General features: G+C 55.9%; 1 protein-coding gene across 5 annotated transcripts in view; it reads right to left on the bottom strand.

Annotated features, from left to right (window-relative positions):
- RTN4RL1 (reticulon 4 receptor like 1) overlaps positions 1–18,246 on the bottom strand; it is a 67,373-nt gene extending 49,127 nt beyond the window's left edge. The window contains exons 1-2 of one of the 5 annotated variants that reach the window (XR_012374389.1): positions 17,834–18,246; positions 884–2,768 (exon numbers count right to left, since the gene is read on the bottom strand). Coding sequence is in view for 1 of the 5 variants with exons in the window: in XM_025851527.2 (XP_025707312.1) it covers positions 17,834–17,846 (13 nt within the window). In the remaining 4 variants the exon portion in view is untranslated. Of the gene's footprint in view, positions 1–883; positions 2,769–4,210; positions 4,433–16,560; positions 16,658–17,833 lie in introns of those variants that run through there. The other 4 variants (XR_012374388.1, XR_012374390.1, XR_012374391.1 and 1 more) reach the window with 4 other exon arrangements.
- Between the last annotated feature and the right edge of the window lie 1,237 nt (positions 18,247–19,483).

The raw sequence follows: 19,483 nt of genomic DNA, 5'->3' as shown, positions 1-19,483 counted from the left end.
ACACACACACACACACACACACACACACACACACACACACACACACATACACGCATGCGCGCTGACTACAGGCGGCTGGGGAAGAGGCTGCAGCCTTCAGCCCTGCTCCTATTTAAAGAGAAGCATTGCTGGAAAGGAACAAAAGCAAAGCCGGCTATAAATAGCCACCTCCCTCCCAGCTTTTCCTGCCCTCCGGCCTCAAGCCCTTGCCTCTCCTCTCCCAGCTCAGGCCCACAGCAGCCAGGGCAGCGCTGTCTCCCCCGCCCCCACCCCGGGGGGCTGGCCATGGGGCCCCAGAGGCCACGTGGCCAGGCACTGACCACCGAAGCAGGCCAGGGGCTCTGGGCCTGGGTGGGTGCAGGGACTCTGAGGCCCCCATCTGCAGCCAGCCTTGGGAGCACGTGCCCAGCTCAGAGGGAGGGAGGCCCACTTGGGCCAGGCCGGCTGCCTTAGCAGAACGGCATAGGCCTGCAGCTGCACGGAAAGGAAGATGGGTCTGCCGAGCATTAGCCACACCTGCCCTGGGCGCTGTCTTCCCAGCCAGGCCAGGCCTTCCCTGGGTTGGTTCCTGGGTTGGTTCTTGGGCCCACAGTTGAGGCAGGAAGCCTCAGAGGGTGGAGGAGAAGTGGAGGAGGGAATACAAGTCCCACTTCAAGTTCCAGTGCTGTCACCTACTGATCCTTGAGCAAGGCTCCTAACCACACCACCCGGCCTTGGGTTCAATCCCCTCTTCACATGGTGTTGGCAAGGCTGCATGAAAAACAGGTATGCCTGGCAGGCCCCGGGGAACTGTGGAGCACCAGGTGATGGGGGAGATTACAGGCTGTGCTCTGTGTCTGAGAAGAATTGGATCAAGAGACCAGTAATTATTTAGTTTGTTTTGTATTTTTTTTAAGATTTTTTATTTATTTTTGAGAGAGAATGAGAGAGAGAGAGAAAGCACATGGGGGGGGGAGGGTCAGAGGGAGAAGCAGACTCCCCGCTGAGCAGGGAGCCCGATGCGGGACTCGATCCAGGGATTCCAGGATCATGACCTGAGCGGAAGGCAGTCGCTTAACCAACTGAGCCACCCAGGCGCCCTAGTTTATTTTGTATTTACCACTCGCTAGGGCCTGGGCTGGCTTATTTGATCCTGTTAGCTAGTTTGTATTTCCATTTTATAGACTGAGCAACTGATGTTCAGTTGCCTGCTCCAAGGTCACACAGACCGCTAAAGCACAAAGCCAGGTTGCAAAGCTCAGCTGGGGCTGTCTGAGACCAGGGTCCCCCGGGCCCCCAGGCAAGCCCCTCTTCAGGAGCCAGAGGAGGGCTGGGTTGGGCTGCTTCCCCCAGGCTAGCCTGGGACTGGAACTGGGTGGGCTGCGGAGAGGGAGGATGGTGTGGTCCTTGGTTCCAGAGATCCTCCACTCCGGGACACGGGACTCCTGCCACCGCCACCGCTCCCCCTCCCTCCCCCCAGTCCTTAGTTCCCCAGAGGGGCCTTTCTCCACCAACCCCAGGGACGGGGAAGGGAGGGGGTGGGGGAGAGCTCAGGCAGACCTACTTTCAAGGCTTTAATCCTTTTTGCTTAAAGGATTTTTTTTTTTTTTTTTTTTGCTTGGGGAAGACTTGGTCTGATCACAGGAGAGATGGAGGGAACTGACAAGCCGCAGAGGATTGGGGGGGGTTGGTGAGGAGAAAGAAATACATATTTATTACCCTCAATTATTAAAAAATAGATAGTACCAGATCTTAGGTCCTGGCAGACACTGCTGCGGCTTTTGCGCAAGGACTATTTTCTTTTCTTTCCCTTTTCTCTCTCTCTCTCTCTCTTTTTTTGGTTAATTCTGTTGAGATTGTAATGTGGCTAGCCGGTTAGGAAAACCGCCCTGGCCAGTTTCCAGCGGGTGGAGGAAGGCTGGGGTACTGGACAGGTGAGCAGGACCTCCTACCGCAGGTACAGGGAAGAGCCCACACCTCATCTCCATGGAGGGCAGGGGGTGGGTGGGAGGGGTCTTGGCCCCATTTGGGGCTGCACAGGCTGAGCCCCTGGCAGGCAGGGATCCTCAGCTCTTTCTTCTCCCTCCACGGCTCTCTCAGGGTTCCTACTCTTTTCAAGGAAGTGGCCGGAGAGAGAAATCCATTCTGCATTCCTCCCTAGGGGCAGTGACACAGCTCACCCCAGAGCTTCTGAGGGCTTCGCCCAGGGCCAGCTCCCCAGATACACCCTTCTCCTCCTATGATTGTATCAGCCTGTTGAAAAGGGGTCAGGTCGTCAGCCTAGTGCAAAGACACCGAGGTCCCCTGAGGCCTGATATTCAAGAGGGCAAGGTGGGGCCTAGAACAAAGAAGAGAGAGATCTACCATGTGGGAAAAGGCAGGGGAGGCAAGGCCGCTGAGGACAGGACTGTGGCATTCATTTCGGTTCTCCGAGTCCCCACAGAGCCTGGCACACAGTAGGCCTCGGCACATGGCTGTTGAGTAATAGGCTTGCGTGATGAAGACAGAACAGCTGCAGCGACTCACTGAGGCCTTGCTACATGCCAGGAAGGCACCTCATGTCCATTTGGTCGAGAATGCTCAGAACCCCTTAAAAAGAAAAAAAAAAGAATTCTCCAAGCCCCAAGAGGCAGGTGGCAGTAGCCCCATATTTCAGATGACAAAACTGAGGCCCAGAGAAGTAAAAGCATTTGCCCAAGGTCAAAGCGGCGGGGCAGGGCCTGGGGTCCCGCCTGTCCTGTCCACGGCCCTTGCTCTCATCCGCTCCGCTGTAGACGCAGAGAGAAAACCTGGGAAGAACAGAAATAAGTTTGAGAGGAATCAGGCAAAAACCACTGACTATTTCACAGATCAAGAGACCAAGGCTCTGCACTGGGGCTGGGCTTTCTTTTCTGATCGGGAAGACCTTGTTTTGAAGAGAAGGCCGCTGAGTAGAGGTCAGGGCCTAGGCGGGCGGTCGCCGATGATGGACCAGCTTTCGGGAGAAACCTCCAACCTCATCTCAGATTTCTAAGCCAAAGAAACCCACTTGAGAATGCTTCCCATTGCTCCCCTGCGTTGCCTTAGGGGACACCTCCCTGACCCTGGGCAGAGGGAGCAGGGAGTTCAGGACAGAGCCAGTCCTCCCCAGACAGGGTGGCCCCCTCTGCCCAAGGTGACCTGACCCATCCCTACTAGTCCTGAGACTCCTGCTCCTGGCCAGGGCTGGCCCGTGTCAGCCGGGCCACTCATTCAGACTCAGCCCTGGTCACAAGGAGGCAAAACTTCACACCGTGCTCAGGCCTGGCCTGCGGGAAGGATGACACAGAAGTTCTCACTATCACTGCTAACACTGAGGGCAACATTCCCGGAGCTGCCGGCACAGTCAAGGGCCACGAACTTTGTCAGGATTGTCTCGTTTAATATACACAACCTTACAAGGCAGGTATTCTCATCAGTAGCCCCATTTTAAAGATGGAAAAACTTAAGTTCAGAGAAACCAGAGCTGGGGCGCCTGGGTGGCTCAGTCGTTAAGCGTCTGCCTTCGGCTCAGGTCATGATCTCAGGGTCCTGGGATCGAGCCCCGTGTTGGGCGCCCCGCTCACTGGGGAGTCTGCTTCTCCATCTCCCTCTGTGCTCTCTCTTTCTCTCTCTCTCAAATAAATAAAATCTTAAAAAAAAAAAAAAAGAGCCTACAAAACTGTCAAAATCACACAGATCCCCTGGTCCAAACCAAAAGCAAGGGGCATGCTCTTCCTCATACTCCCATCCTCAGTTTTTGGTGCCACCCAACCCCAAGGAAAACTAATGCCTCTGTACACCTTTCCCTTTGGTTTGACCACAGCCTGCCTCACTGGAGACTTAGGCCATGTTCACGGCCACAACACATGCACGTGCGCACACATGCGCACACGGACCTCCCTCTGGACCTGCCTCCTCTCCACATCCCCAGAAGGCTTCAGGTCTGGCTGGCTGCTACTTGGGGTAGTATCCAGCCCTCCCACCAAAGGGGCGTCACTGACATCCCACGACGGCCTCCACACACCTGGCTCCCTGTGAACACCTTGACATCTCACACTTCTTTCCTTCCCCTGCTCAGAAGCCCACACAGCACACGGGCGTGTGGCACAGGTGTTGGCTAACACGTCTAACAGCAAAAAGCCGGAAACAGCCTCTGTGCAGAACCTGAGGGGACGGGTAGTCATGCAATGGAACATTCTGCAGCCATTAAAATAGGTTTAGAATTACCAACCTAGAGGGGAGCCTGGCTGGTTCAGTCAGTAGAGCATGTGACTCTTGATCTTGGGGCCCCGAGTTCAAACCCCACGTTGGGTGTAGAGATTACTTAAATAAATAAAACTTAAAAAAAAAAAAGAAGAAGAATTACCCATCTATAAATTACTGACCCTAGTGTCCTATACTGTAGATTCAACAACACAGGGTACATTTGCATGAATGCAGGAAGCAGCACAGAAGGCTATACCAAATGCACCAAATGCCCTGGGAGGGATTAGCTTTCCCACACTTCACTCTTTGGGCTGTGGGATTATAGTGATTTTCTTCCTTTAGCCAATCCAATGTTTTCTGTCATGTGTATGCATTATTTGGGAAGTTCAAAAATTTCACTCTGTGGCTGATGAGTCAACCAACCCTCCTCCTCCCTGGTACTTAGGGCTCTGAAACAATTGGGCTGCCCTCAATCTGCTCTACAACCAAAATCCACCACCACCCCATGCAGCCATCATGGTCTATGTACAGCTGTCCCCTTGCTCTCCAACCTTCCCACCCTGCCTGTTCCTACCAGGCCCTGCTCCACCCACAAAGCCTTTGAGCAGGGACCTCCCCACCTGCCCCAGTGGCTTGAAAACACACCATCCTTCCCACCCTTCCCTGGCCTCCACTGCCCCTGGTGTGGGGCTTCTCTCTCCCACCAGGTGGCAAGTTTCTTGCATGGGGACGGATCTTCAGCCTATCACTCACTCCCCGTGGCACCTGGTCTGTAGTGAGAGTTTGGTTATTTAGGAAACAATTACAAGGAAGCACAGGGGCTCAGGCCTGGTCAGAGATGACAGTCTAATTGGGGAGAAGAGGCTGATGTATAAATGAAAAAGACAAGACCATCCACAGAACTAAGTTCTGTGTTTCATGCTCAGAGATAAAGGGAAGGGCTTATGGGAAGTGATCTGTGACCCTGTATTCAGGATGCAGACTGGGCCACATTAACGGAGGAGAAGCACCTGACCCCAGTGGGAACGGTGATCCCTAGACCCACCACTCCTCCTCCAGCCATATTATTGCTTTGCTTTGTACTTTGGCTCCTCCCCCTAGCCAAGTGGCTGATGAACTTGGGACTGACACCAAGCTCTAGTCCTCTCCAAAGGAACCTGACACTACTTCATGGGCTATACCTCAGAATGCCAGCCCTGCCTATGGCTTTTGGCAGCCAGGTACTGTATCAAGAACACTCCTGCCTCAGGGCCTTTGCACTTGCTATTCCCTCTGCCTGGAGAGCTCTCCCTAAACAGAAGCAACTCAGATAGCTGCAGAGAGCCCTCCTTCCCTTAGGCCTCTATTCAAATGTCAGCTTATCAGAAAGGCTTCCCAGTCTTTTTTTTTTTTTTTAAAGATTTTATTTATTTATTTGAGAGAGAGAGAGAATGAGAGATAGAGAGCACGAGAGGGAAGAGGGTCAGAGGGAGAAACAGACTCCCTGCCGAGCAGGGAGCCCGATGCGGGACTCGATCCCAGGACTCCAGGATCATGACCTGAGCCGAAGGCAGACGCTTAACGACTGAGCCACCCAGGCGCCCCTTCCCAGTCTTTTTAAAATAACACCTCTCTAGGGGTGCCTGGGTGGCTCGGTGGGTTAAGTGTCTGCCTTCAGCTCAGGTCATGATCCTAGGGTCCTGGGATCAAGCCCCACGTGCGCTCCCTGCTCAGTGGGGAGTCTGCTTCTCCCTCTCCCACTCTCCTTGCTTGTGTTCTCTTTCTCTCTGTCTCAAATAAATAAAATCTTTAAAAAATAATAATAAATAAAATAACACCTCTCTGGTCACCCTCTGTTCCTTAATTCACCCTCTAACAGGCTTTTCTTCTAAGCACCTATCCCTACCTGACAGAATATAGTGAGTCATTCATGGTCTATCTCCCCCCACTAGAACACAAGCTCCATAAGAACAGGGGACTAGATTTTTACTCTTTGCTTCATGCTTACGGCCAAGCCAGCAGTAGGCAGGCACTCAATAGCTGTTAAATGTTTGTCACATGGAGAGACACCTCCCATACTCCTCTTGGCTGACAGAATAAAAGGCAGCCAGCTCATCCATGGATAGAAAATTCACAGGTGACTGTGATCTATAACATAGAGAAACATGGCTGCCTCAACCGAGGTCTTCCTTCTGGGAACTAAGGCTGGGATACAAAGAATGCAAGGCAATTAGCACTGGAGGAGGTGAAAGGCCATTTTGAAGAGCAAGCAGTCCTGGGTGACCAGACTGGGCCTGGTACAAGGTGACAAGTCATGGGCACAGACGGTGGGGCAGAAGCAGGGGCAGCTGCGTTGGGTGGAAGGAGAGGCACCACAGAAAGCCTGCTACTTCCTAGAGCTACTCCGTTTCCTGGAGACTTCCGGAGCCCCCGTCACTCATCTCCTCGCAATAATCCCCCACTTCCCACGAGCTACCTTGAATCCCTGCAATCAGATTTGTCCACTGAAGGCAGAAATAGCAGCCCTCCAGGGGTGGTGGGCCGATTACAGGAAGATGAGAGCCACGCCCACCTCCAGGGGGCCCCCAGGGGCCAACTGGCGGCCCACAGCTGGGCGGCACAATGTCCCCCTTGGCTGGTGCATTCTCCTGAGTGTGGCCCTGTGAACCACCCTGGCCTCTGTCCCTTGGCTCAGAGATTTTGTTTCAGCTGCAGGCTTGGGTCCTGGGCAACACCCCGGAGCCTCCCTCCCTAGGAGAAGAGGAAGCAGTTCAAAATAACAAGTCATTTTCTCAGAGAAGACAAAACAGGCGGGGTGCCCGGGTGGCTCAGTCGTGGGGCGCCTGGGTGGCTCAGTCGTTGGGCATCTGCCTTCGGCTCAGGTCATGATCCTGGGGTCCTGGGATCAAGCCCCTCATCGGGCTCCCTGTTCCCACAGGGGGCCTGCTTCTCCCTCTCCCACTCCCCCTGCTTGTGTTCCCTCTCTCACTGTGTCTCTCTCTGTCACATAAATAAATAAATAATCTTAAAAAAAAAAAAAAAAAAGACAAAACAGGCAGTCTCCTCACCCCAGGCCCCACCCAAGCTTGGCTGATCTCATGTTCGAGCCAGTCTCAGTCAAACATTTCAGACCTCTGAAGCCCAGAGCATCCACAAGAGGTTTTTATTTGCCATGGAATCAATAGTGCAAATTTTGTTCCATAAAAATCTGCCAAGTACACCTTTAACTTTTCAGAGTAAGAGTTCTATTTCTTCTCCCAACATAGCTCCTGTCCTGCCAGATGTCCTCTGTGGTCCAGCTGGCCTCATCGTTTCTATGCCTCCTAGCTTCGTGGGTCCACAGAGGAGAAGAGCTGGGCTGGGGTGAGGCGGCGGCAGCAGCCCCGGGCCCTGGATGAGCCATGTAGCCTCTCTGAGCCTCAGTGTCCTCATCTGTAACTTGGGGCCAGTAAGACCTGCCTTTTCTGCTTTTAATGAAACACTGCACAGGAAAGCTGTAAGATTTAAAAAAAAAAAAAAATGTGTGTGTGTTCTCTTGGTTGCTGGTACTAAAGCCCCAGCCCCAGAGGCAGCCATGTATTGTTATCAAGAATACTCCGGCCTCAGGGCCTTTGCACTGTTTATACACAGTTTTGGTGTATACTTTGCTGTTCCCTGGGCCTGGAGAGCTCTTCCCAAGTAGATGAAGCTGGATAGCTACAGAGAGCCCTCTCATACTTTACTTAGCCTCTGTTCTTTTCTTCTTTCTTTTTTCTTTCCTTTTTTTTTTTTAAGCACTAGGTTATCATGGTTTGATTTTTCTTATGATTACAAAACAATTTTTAAAAATGGGGGGAGGGGCAAGGGAGAGGGAGAGAATCCTAAGCAGACTCCGTGCTGAGCAAGGAGCCTGACGTGGGGCTTGATCCCAGGACCCTGAGATCATGACCTGAGCTGAAATCAAGAGTCAGCCGCTTAACCGACTGAGCCACCCAGGTGCCCCACAGAACAATTTCAAAATGAGGTTTTGGTACTACGTTTTTTGGGTTCCAAAACCAGTGACTGTGGTTGTGTACAATCACTGAATCAACATTTCTAACCAATTCATGGAGACATGACATTAGTTATTGATTCAGCGCTACCCAATGTCACTATGTGCTCCATTTTCTTTTGTGCAGGGTGCTGTTTTACTCGGGTTCTGGTAGTTAATTTGATGAGTACAGAGAAAGAGAATCTGGGTAGGGAGACGGGGAAGAGAGACTGTCATTTGCCCCCACCTCTGCTCCGCCCTGGGGCTGACGGGAGGGAGCTCTTTTGAACCTGGAGCTCACTGGCAGGAGCTGTGTAGCAGATGCTGTGGAGGCCTGCCTATCCCTTGCTTTCACCATTTTAGCACACACCAGCCTGACTTCCAACTGGCAGAACCTGCATTTCTTTGCCTGAGGGCTTTTTCTAGCAGAGGAGCTGGCACCGCTCACCCACAGAGCAGGCCAAAAGTGAGGGGGGAATCTCATCTCTACACCAAGAACACCACTCAGCCAATGATGGGTAGGAGCTGTGTATAAATACCCCTGCTCCCTCCCTTCAGTGAGATAACTTTGAGGTGCATGTTCGAAACTGTATCCCCAAGTTCCCTGATGGGATTAAGTTCTGGTTGCCCACAGTGTTCATTTGCTCAACCACGGGCCCCTTATTGGCCTCTTCCCTTCTCTGTCTCACTTCCCGGCTCACCTACTGACATTTTCTAGGATGCCTCCCAAACATACAATTTACACTTGAATCCTCATCTCAGGCTGCACTTCTGGAAGAATCTTTGGGGGATGATGGAGGGGCAGGAGAACTCATGGTGACTCACCATTGGTTGAAGCCAACTGGAAGCAAGAGGGTGTGGGAGCTCATTGTTGATGTTGGACAGGCCAACCTCCTGGGACAGAGAGCAGGTCTGGAGGGGCGGGGGGAGGGGGACTAACCGGGTCTCCTCATGAAACCTACTTTCCAGTGAGGAGGGCAGATAATAAAAACAGGCTGGATACAATGACCAGGAAGCACAGAATATTATGGGCCGTCCAGCTGGGAAGTCTGGACCATCCCCTGAAGAAAAAGAAATCTCTGTAGGTGTTTTAAGCTAAGGGAGGGGATGAGAGCAGGTGGCGTTGTAGAATGTAGGCACAGCGTAAAACTGGATTGGGTGAAGGCAAGAGAGGTGGCAGGGAGCTAGCTGCCCATACGGTCCGGGAGAAGAAGACAGCCTGGGCTGGGGTGCAGGCAGGGGGGGAAGGGGGTGTGAAGGCCGCCATGGGGGGAAAGAACAGCACTTGGAGATGGACTAATGGGGAGGGGTGGGGTGAGGGGGCTCATCGGGGGTCCCGTGCTTGAGCTGAGGGGGTCTGGGAGGTTGACGGTGCCAGACACCAAGATGGAGGGAGGTGGGGAAGGAGTGGGTCTGCTGCGAGCTCAAGTAGAAGTACAGGTTCGGACACATGGAGTTGAAGGGGCCGGTCGGGCGGGGAGGGGGGCAGGGGGGTGGAAGGCCCTAGACGCCAGGGCAGCACCTCCACGGACGAGGACACACTGAAGGCCCCCAGAGGAGAGGGAGGGGTGAGACAGCACCCAGGGCGGTGCTGGGGGGGGGTGCCACATTTGAGCATGGTGAGAAGTGGAGGGGTTGGCAGAGAAGGCCGAGAGGAAGCAGCCGGCTCTGTGGGCGAGCAAAGGAGGAGAAAGACCAGGGGAGCTGCCATCAGGGGAGCCACAGGGAAACCACGGCCAACAGTCCGATGCCACCAGAAGGTCAGGTGGGACGAGAGGAAGACGTGTGGCAGGGTCAGCCTCAGGCCAGAGCGGTGACAGTCGAGTGACAGAGGACACAGCCTGGCGTCTGGGTTGAGGAGTGAGAGAGGACGGGGGAGCAGAGTAGTGTAGACAGCTCCTCTCAGAGAGCTAAGTGGTCACCAGGGGTCCAAAAGGAGAGGAGGCAACAACCCACTCCCACCGCAAGAGAGAGAGCTCGCACCTCGGACCTTGCAGACACGGCTCTGTCCCTTTGTTAACACACCACACCCAGCACACCCAGTGGCCTTCCTGTGGGCACTGTCTTGCCAAAAGGGGCCACGGGAGACTCCCCCGTCTCCAAATTGGAGGGCTGTCAGGGTGTCCGTGAGGCCAGAGTTGGACGTGCCTCTCCCCAGCTCTGACCAGGCCCACTTAGGCTTCTCTGTGTTACATTCTGGGCTCCAACAGTGGATATCATTGAAAAAAAAACTGTTCTACTTCCAAAAAACATTTGAAAAGCCATCAGTCCAGTCCTATTATCGACGGAGAAACTGAGGCCCAGGGAGGAGGAAATGTACCCAGGGTCCTAGAGACTCGGCCAACAGAGATGGAACCTAATGCAGCCCTGGGACTCCAACTTCAGTATTCTTTCTACAACGCCACGGTCCCTAGGAAGAAAAGGGCCATGGCCAAGCCGAAGCCAGGGTCGCACAGAGCCGCTGTCAGAGGCAGAGCCGGGCGGCCAGTGAAAACGGAGACGGACAGGAGAGTAAGTAAACACAAAAGGGCGCGCTGCCCGCAGCTCCTCCCGAGGAGGCAGCCCGCAGTATGAACGGAGACGCTCCCCACAGCTCAGGCCTGCCTGGCTGCCCCCGCACTGGCCACGGAGGGACCCGGCGGGCCCTGCCTGCCCCCTAGGCTGCCTGGCCTCAGCCTGCTAGCCCACTGCACTGCATGCTCCTTCCTTCTCCCTGCCTGCTCGGGCAAGCCCATGAATAGAACATTAAAGGCAAAACCTTCTAAAAGAAAAAGCAGCTCCCTGGTAGGAGTCGCCCCACTAAATGTCAAATACAGAGCAAGGCTTTCTGCCTCGTGTGCTTCTCACTAATGGAGGCACCTTAGCCTCCATATCCCCATCATCCAATCGCCCTATAAATAAATCATTGTAAGAAGAATGCCAATTTTCCCCCTAGGGCCTCATGAATCTCTCTATCCAACCATATGTAAAGGCCTCCTTCACTGTGCTGGTGCAGGTGCCCAGAGAGAGATGGCAAACTCTGCTAGGGCAATTTTAGAGGCAGAAGCAAACTTTCACACCATCTCAGTGGGCTGCAAGTTGGGAGCCCAGCTTTTCTCCTGACTTGGGGAAGACTTCTGCTCAATTTCCTGCAGACCCACCCTGACGACGCTGCCACAGCCCTCTGGAATCAGCCCAGGAAGCTGCCAGGAGGCCCCTCTCCAGGGTCTGCTGGGGCCTGTCCCCTAGAACCCACCCCTGCGGGGGAGCCACACAGCAGCTCACCCAGCTTGGCTCCCGACGCGTGGTGCACAGAGTGCTGGCCCACTCACTCCTGGAGGCCTTCCCACTGACCAGCTCGCCAGCCCACTAATGGCACCAATGCCGTGCTACTAGCCCTGAGGTGTAGGTGCCGACCTAGGCTCCACGACCAGTGGGGGGGCACAGGCACGGGGGCGCTCTACTCTGCAACAGCGGACTTCTGGCATGCACACTTCCGGAGCCTGCTGCATGCTTGCCAGGTGTGCTTCTGCAAATATGCACTTGCACACACACACCCACACCCACTCACCCCCCCACACACACACATACACACTGTATTGTGCCAACGCTCTTGCCATGCCAGCACGGAGGCCTCCAGAGCAACTCTTCTGAATCAGATAGCAGAGGCTGTTGGCTGTTTTGGATCCCAACTTCGCTGACTGATTAGACAATGATCACAGGCTCAGAAGCACCGGCTTATCTGTGCGATCAGACCCCCTGCCTCACCGTGGCAGCGGGGGCTCCTTGCTCAGAGGTGGGAGTCTGCCCTTCTACCTCCCAAGACCACTTAGACTCTCGGCCTTAACTCATCTTCTTTCTTTTCCAAACCACAGGGAAAACTGGCCTCTGGAATTCAACCATGGCTGGAAGGGGGCAGGAGAAGTCCCTTCTGGAGGACAGGTCTGAGCTCTGCAGTTACAGTCCAGCTAACAGACTAGGGCTGGGCCATGGGAACACCGCCCTGGGAGTGAGGGAGAACTCCAGAGGTGCGGGGTAGGTACAGGTGGAGGGACCCGCTTCACCCAGCCTGCCAGCTACCACCCACCTGGGCCATACCTGGGGCTGTTGCGCCCTACACAAGCACCCGCCAGTCTGGGGTGTAGCTGTGTGAACAAGCTCACCAGGCTAGCCAGGAAGAGCAACATATGGGGAAGGCCTAGCCCCCAAATAAACCATATCCCAGCCTTTCTCAAGGGCTTGAAAGCAGGCAGGATGGTGCTGGCCCAGTGTCCCAGTCTCTGCCATGAAGAAACCACAGCCGGAGGCAGGAGGCAGAAGGTGAGGGTGTGTCTGCCCAGCACAGCCAGGGCTAGGGAAGAGGAGGACAGATGAGACCCTGGCTCGGGGTCCTAGAGCCCCAGGTCCCAGCCAGAGACACTCCCGGAGGTACAGCAGAAGGGGAGCGCATGGGAACTACCAGGGCACTCTGTAACAAGATACAAATGATTCAGCACCCCGCAAAACAAATGTCATGTAAATTCAAGGCAGATGGGTGTGTGAGACAGTGGAGCTTAGGGGCTAAGAGAGCAAGCAAGAGAAAGAGTGTGGTGGCCGGCGGATCTGGGATTGCATTCTGACTCAATAATGTGCCAGCCGAGTGACTCAGGGCAAGGGACTTCATTTGTCTGTGCCTCAGTTTCCATATCTGTAGAACAGGGACAAGTACAGACTGACCTCAAAGGGCAATTGTGGAGATGACATGACAAAAGGTATGGAGTACGCTTAGCTTGGCCCATCAGTAATAATAAGCAGGTATTGGCAGTGCACGGACAGGGACTGGCACGGGTGGGTCCTTGCTGCCCCTGTCTCCGCTAGCATCCATACCTCCTCCCAGGGGGCTCAACCGGGCATGCTCTGAGACCCGACACGGCGTGGCTTTGCCCTGGTGATGGACTCCAAGTCAGGGTGCCTCCTCTCCCCAGTTCAAAGGCATACCAAGGAGGTCCCTGCTCTGGGCCCCCTAACCTTGGAGTTGATGTCTCCCTAGGTGTTGTCCCAGGCCTTGAGGAAGCTCTCACTCTGAAGTCCCTGCCCCACTCCTCTTTCTGACTCACTTCTATTGAGGGTGGCCTGGCCAGCGCACCCCAAGGAAGGGCTGCTTCCGGCATTCTGCGCGGAGGTCCTGCCTTCTGCTGTCCCTGGAGGCTCTGTTCCCGTTTCGCCAGCTATTTTGCTTCCTTGGCCATCTGTTCCCTCCCTGTCATCTCCTCTCTGCTTTAACCTTAACCACTACTTTGCTGCAGATGGTATCCAACAGATCCGTTCTTGACATCCTGCATGATGCCTGCCCCCTCCTTCTCCTCTCCAGCAAGTGAACCTCTCTCTGCTCTGTCCTTTTTCAGGCTATGACTCCAAAGCTTGGAGCTGGATTCACCCCACAAGCCTCCCTCCTCAGTCCCATCTGCTGTCAACGCGGCCACAGATCAGGGGACAGACACCCACCTTTCCCCCCGCCTTTTCCTCTTCCTAACGAGACTTCCCCTTTTCAAACTTGGCCAAGAACCTTCTCCTGGCGTCAGGTCCACAGTCTGCTCCAGTTATCTACCTGGTGTTTACAAATAGTGTCCTGAAACCCTCCAGAGGCCTGGGGATCAGTGGCCTGAGACAGACCGGAAACTCCAGGCTGCCTTCCTGTGGTGCAGGAGCCAGTGTGCCCGCACGGGGAGTCTGGGTCCTGAACGGTTTCTCTGTAGAAGATGGGCCTGAACAGTGCAGCGAGGCTTGGCCACATATCGGCCTGATGGGAATCGAACCAAAACACACTTGCTACGTGGTCTGAGCTCACAAGGGAAACAATGCACTGCTCGCCTTGCTTTTATTCTGGCCACTGGTGAGAAAATGCATGCACGGGCTTTACTGAGCAACTCCCGCTGCTCCTCTTCTATTGCTGTGTCCTGGTGCTCCCCTAAAATTCCTCCCCTTGGCTTTTCTTTTCTGGCATAAGGACCAGGAGCTTTGAGAAAGGAAGCAGCCCAGAGCCTCCCAGTGAAAGAAGCTGTTTTGGTGACACTGGTACAAGCAGGCTGCGTTCCCTGGGTGGGGCACAATTAGGTGGGGAAGACTGAGGTTTCGTTGCTGCACCAGGATTTGGGATAAAAGAAGCCTCACATCTCAACCCTCCCGAGCAGGGCTCTTGTAACTTCCTCTCTACCTACTTCCTCTGCAGCAGAAAGAAGTGTGTCTTGGCTGTCCATGGAATATTCCTCCCTTCTCTTCTCTACTGGAGCTACAGAGGACCTTGTTATGGATAGCTCCAAGAGATGGAGCCTGCTGACACCTGGACAGCTGGAGACTCTCAGGTCACCTAGGGAACCTCTGGATTCAAATCCACCAAGCACTGACGACCCCGCGGTCCCTTCCTCCCACTGCCTCCCTTTCTTCACACAAAGGAGACCCAATCCAGCCACCAGGCCAGCCCATGTGGCTATGGAAACCAAAAGAACAAAATGCTTCTTACTGGATTGCAGGCCTTAATCTAGCTCTTGCTGAATTATTCAAGGATGGCATTAACTTATAAATGAGTGTGTTTGACTGATTTTGTGGTTGATGTACAGATATATTCTAATGAAAGACAGCTACAAGATTTTAAATTATTAATTAGACTGCCACTTAACAAAGCCTATTTGGCACTCTATTTCCTTGCTTAACAAGACAAAAACTTTAGGGATAGGTTCTGTATTAGACCAGAGGCTGTTGATTTGCATTCTGTTTTTATAGCTCTAAAAATGAAAACCATAGATCCTGACCTTAAGCAGGCCACTTCTGGCAAAGCAAAACCCCCAACAGGCTTCCCTTTCTTCCTGGATGATGCTGGGTGGCTCCGGGCATGGCTTGCCCTGCCTGCCTCTCATCTCTGACCAGAGGCTTGCTTTTTATATCGCTGGTTCTGCCAGGGTAGGCCAGGAGACGGAAAAGAGGGCAGGCAGCTGCTGAAGCCTCCAACTACCAGCACTGTCAGCAGCAGGATCCACTGACAACTCAGGCTGTTCTGGTTCACAGAGGTGCGGCTATGGCCAGTAGAGTCATTTCATTAAGAGACACAAGGCAGCACCCCCCAATTCCTAAAATGTCCTGCCAGGGGACAGCACCCAGCTTGCTGTAATAGGACAACCAGAAGTCAGAGCAATGACCCCCATGATCCAATGTCTACACTCGCCTTCTTCAGACCACTGAGCCTCCTCACTCCACAAAGCACTCCATTGTCAAGACCATGAGCCCAACCCTTTACAGAAAAGTACGAGGGTGTTTCTCTTCCACCCTACCCCCAGGATCTAGGGATAGCTGCTCTTTCTTTTTTCAAATCCTTTTCCAAATCGAGACTATGATACTCCCTCAGGTCCAGGACTCCATGCAGGGCTCTGCAGCTGATAGGCAGGGAAACTGCAACAATGGTCTGAACCCATCCTATAACATTGTTGCTTGGAGCTTTGGGGAAGAATTCGAGAAGCAGAAACTGCAATGGCCACCTCCCTTGGCATTAGCCTCAGGCATACCTTTGGCTTTGAGCACACACCTGGAATCCACACAGAGTATCTGAGTGTCCCGTATATGTGTGTAAAAGAAACAAGTCCTACGGATCAGGACCAGGGGCTGAGAGAGAAGATTGTCCGGCAAAGGACCAAAATAAAAGTCCTTTGCCCACACAATGTCCCAGCAGCAGGCTGCAGGCCACTGGAGCTGAGCCTAGCCTAGCAAAGGGCTTTTCTGCTCTGTTTTCCTCCGGCCAATCCAGGTGGAAACCTCTTTGTTGGTAGAACCTCTCCCACCAAACCAAGCCATGCAGGAAGGGAAAAATAGCCTCCCTAGGCACCTAAGCCATGTAAATAAAGTACACGGGCTGCTTTGTGGCTCATTTTTAACTGCCAAAAGACAAAAGACCAGAAGGAAAATGAGATGTCAGTTCCCCTCTATTATCTCCATCACAGACCCAGCAACCTGCACATGGTGGCCTCTTAAAACTGCCTAGGAAGCCTTACCCACCAGAGCCAGTGTGCACACTCCAGGCCCAAGCTTCTCAGGCCCTGGCTTCTGCTCAGTTCTGTAAAAATCACCCTCTGTGTGCAGACACTGACCAGCACCGCTAGCTGCTGAAAGGATTTTTAGTACCTTTCTGCCCGGAAAAGGAACCGGGGTGTATCAGTGAAGAGGTTTCTCCAACTAGCCGCAGAGACTTCACCCACACCACAGTAAAAGGCAGTCAGCGTTTCCCCCCGGCACTGCCCCGACCCACGTGGAAGACACAAGTCACACACAAGTTTGTGACTATTGACACATGGGGCAACCGAGGCTCCCCTGTAGGCCTGAGCAAGCCGGGGCCACCACACAGCCTTTACTGTTTCCAGTGAAGGCGTGGTTTCTTCACCCACCTGTCCCACCTGCTTGTGGGGTCTCTTCCACGACCCCCACATCTGCTCCTCTCCGCCCATCTTGGGGCTTCGCTGCCCATTCCTTCGCCACCTCCCCCTGCCCGTTTTCTCCTTCCCCATCCTACTGTGAGGTCAGAATCCTGTGCTTACGACACCTCGGTCTGTTGCCATGGAAACAGGGGCGGATTAAGGCAGGAGCGCGGAGCGCAGGGATCAGGCCCCTCAGCTACCTGAGCTCCCGCCTCAGCCGGCTCCCGCAGGGCCCGGGCAGCCAGACGCAGCCGCCGCGGCTCGCCGGCCACCCGGCCCGGCCCAGAGACGATAGGGTCCCGACGGAGCGTCGCAGCTCGCCCCGACTCGGGAGGGGAGAGAGGCAGACGTCGAGGCCGGCGCAGCGGGAGACAGGGCTTGCGGGCTCTCGGCGTGGTCACCTGCCCTCCCTGGGCCCCGGGGACAGCTCGCCGCGCGGCAGCCACGTGGGGGCGCGGCGGGACTTCCCCAGCACCCGCGCCAACTTTGCAACGCTCTGCAATGAGCCGGGCTGCGGGGGGATGGGAAGGGGGTTGTGGTAAGGTGGTCGCGGGGCCAGCTCTCCTCAAGTTGAGCCTGGCACCTGCCCCGCACGCAACCGGTACGGCCCCCGCCGTCCCATCTCTCTGCTCCAGGCATAAGGAAAGTTTGAAGAACCGGACATCAGGCGCTAGCCACCTCCCCTGGGCTGCTGCGTGCCCAGAGCCCGTCCCTGAGGACCAAAGCAGGACTGCAGGGAAGGTGCCCGCGTCCCGGCCCCGCCTGAGAAGCGAGGGCGCGCAGGGAGCGCCCAGGCGGCGCGGTGACTGACCGCTGGTCGCCCTGGAGCGCGGGCTGCACCCGGCGCTGCCGAAGCGGCAGAACTGGCAGCATGCGCCCACGCAGGGGATGGAGCCTGCAACTGCAAAACTTTATAATGGCAAAGCAAAGGTCTCGGAAGGCCGTCTCCCCTTCCATCATGGGTAGCTCACAGTGGTCTCGAAATGACCTCGCCGAGCCAGATCCCTAGGCCTGGCCGCTTGATCCATGGTGCAAATCCCGTGTCTCGCAACCGGCCACCGACAGGGGCTGAGCTCCAGCGGCAAACCCTCCGCAGGTGCGTCCCCGCAAAGCCCGCCAGCCCGCCAGCGGCTGCTTCCCGGGCCAGAACCTCGGGCGCCGGGGAGCTCTCGGGTGGCTCCCGGGCTCGAGGTTCTGCCGCGTGCGCACTCAACTCCAACTTGCCCCTTCGGCTCCAACTCACCTTTGCGAAGCATGTTGGCCGCGGGGCCGCCACTCCGAGGTCGGCCTAGGCGCGCTCGCTCTCGGAGTCCGGATTCAAATCCTTGGGCGCCGGCTGCAGCTAATCCGAGGGCGTCGAGGCGGGGGCAAGCCGGGGATCCGCTTGTGCCCGGCAGCCCGGCCCCTCAGGGGCATGGTGAGCCCGAGCCCCGCGCCGAGGGCACCGGCGCCCACTAGCAACCGCGGCTCTGCCAGGCAGCCCGGCGCGCTCTCTCAGCCCCGGGACAAGCGGCTTGCGCCGCGGAGCCGGCGGCCTGCTTCTGCAGCCCCGAGCTCTTTGCAGGCGGTTTTGAGGGGGGGACGCCGCCCCCCGGCCGCCCGGCCGCCGGGCCGCGGCCCCCTCCTCTCCGCCCCCTCGGGCCGCAGCCGCCGCCGCCGCCGCGGCTGCTGCAAAAGGGCGCTCGCACGCACCGCCGAGCTCCGGGGAAAGCGCCCGGCGCGCGTTTGCAGGACCCAGCGATCGGCGGAGCGGGGCGCCTCCCTTCCTCCCCCCCCCCCCCGGCTTCCCCCACCTTTCCTCCTCCCTCCCTCCCTCCCTCGCTCGCTAGCTCCCTCCCTCTCGCTCCGCTCCCCGCCCCCGCTCACGGAGCGCCTCCCATACAAAATTTATGAAAGTGCTCTCAGCTCGCGGTGCCGAGCGCCGTCCTATTCCCAGGGCAGCGGCGCTCAGCCGCGCGGCGCCGCCTCCCAAGGTGTTTTCGCTGCGCCCGCCCCCGGGGACGATCCTTGGCCCACGTCGGTCCAAGTAGCTGCCCCAGCCCTTGGGCGGCCGTCGGGCCACTCGAAAGCCCCTCCCGGGCCCCGCGGGCTTCCCGGAGCGCACACCCGCAGCCCAACCCCCGCCCGCTCGCCCTTCGCGGCTGGAGGTCACTGAGAGGCGGCTGGAAGCGTGCGCTCTGCCCACCGGCTGGGACGGGAGGACTGCCGCCCAGAGACCCCGATCACAAGTCTGCACCCTTGCCCATATCCTCTCTAGCCGGCTCCGCTTCCTTCTCGGAGGCTCGACGGCTCCTCCCTGTCCAGGACAGCTCCGGGAAGCCCAGCCGCCTCGCATCCCGCGTCCCAGGATACTATTCTTTTGGTGGGTAGGTGTGGCGCGCCCCCAGGCTGGTCTAGTCCATGCACCTAGCATTCAGGGAGGCCCCGTTGCAAATCCTAGAGAGAGGTAAGGACCAATGTGGGGCTCAGGTGGGCTATCCCCGCCTAGACGGGGTTGGGGGGGGTGTCCCTGATCTCCTTCAGTCTACACAGACCCCGCCCGGGGCTTTCTGGAAAATGCAAGGAGGCACCGCCTAGAAAGCCGGTCCCGCAGGGGGCCAGTTGCACTGAGCAGAGAAGGTTCAGGCCAGGTGAGATCCTGGGTGGAGGCGGCACCCCCTACTGGCCTGGGATAAGAGGGGTCCTGGGAAAGGAGAAAGAGTGGGCTGTCGCTCATTCAACACACATTTATTGTGGGTCAATCGTGTGGGGCATTACTATTCCTAGGGATTCAGCCAATGAAAAAGACAAGGTCCCTGCCTTTGTAGAGTTTAATACAGTTAATAGGCACCAAATGAGAAAAGTCCAGATGAGACAATGCATGGAAGAAAAGCAAGCAGGGTATAGTAGAGAG

Source organism: Callorhinus ursinus, unplaced genomic scaffold, assembly GCF_003265705.2.
Source record: "Callorhinus ursinus isolate GAN/ISIS: 27379988/994484 unplaced genomic scaffold, GSC_fseal_2.0 scaffold34, whole genome shotgun sequence".
Lineage (NCBI taxonomy): Eukaryota > Metazoa > Chordata > Mammalia > Carnivora > Otariidae > Callorhinus > Callorhinus ursinus.
The sequence above is the reverse complement of the archived record's forward strand: the minus strand, read 5'-3'. Positions and strand labels throughout refer to the sequence as shown.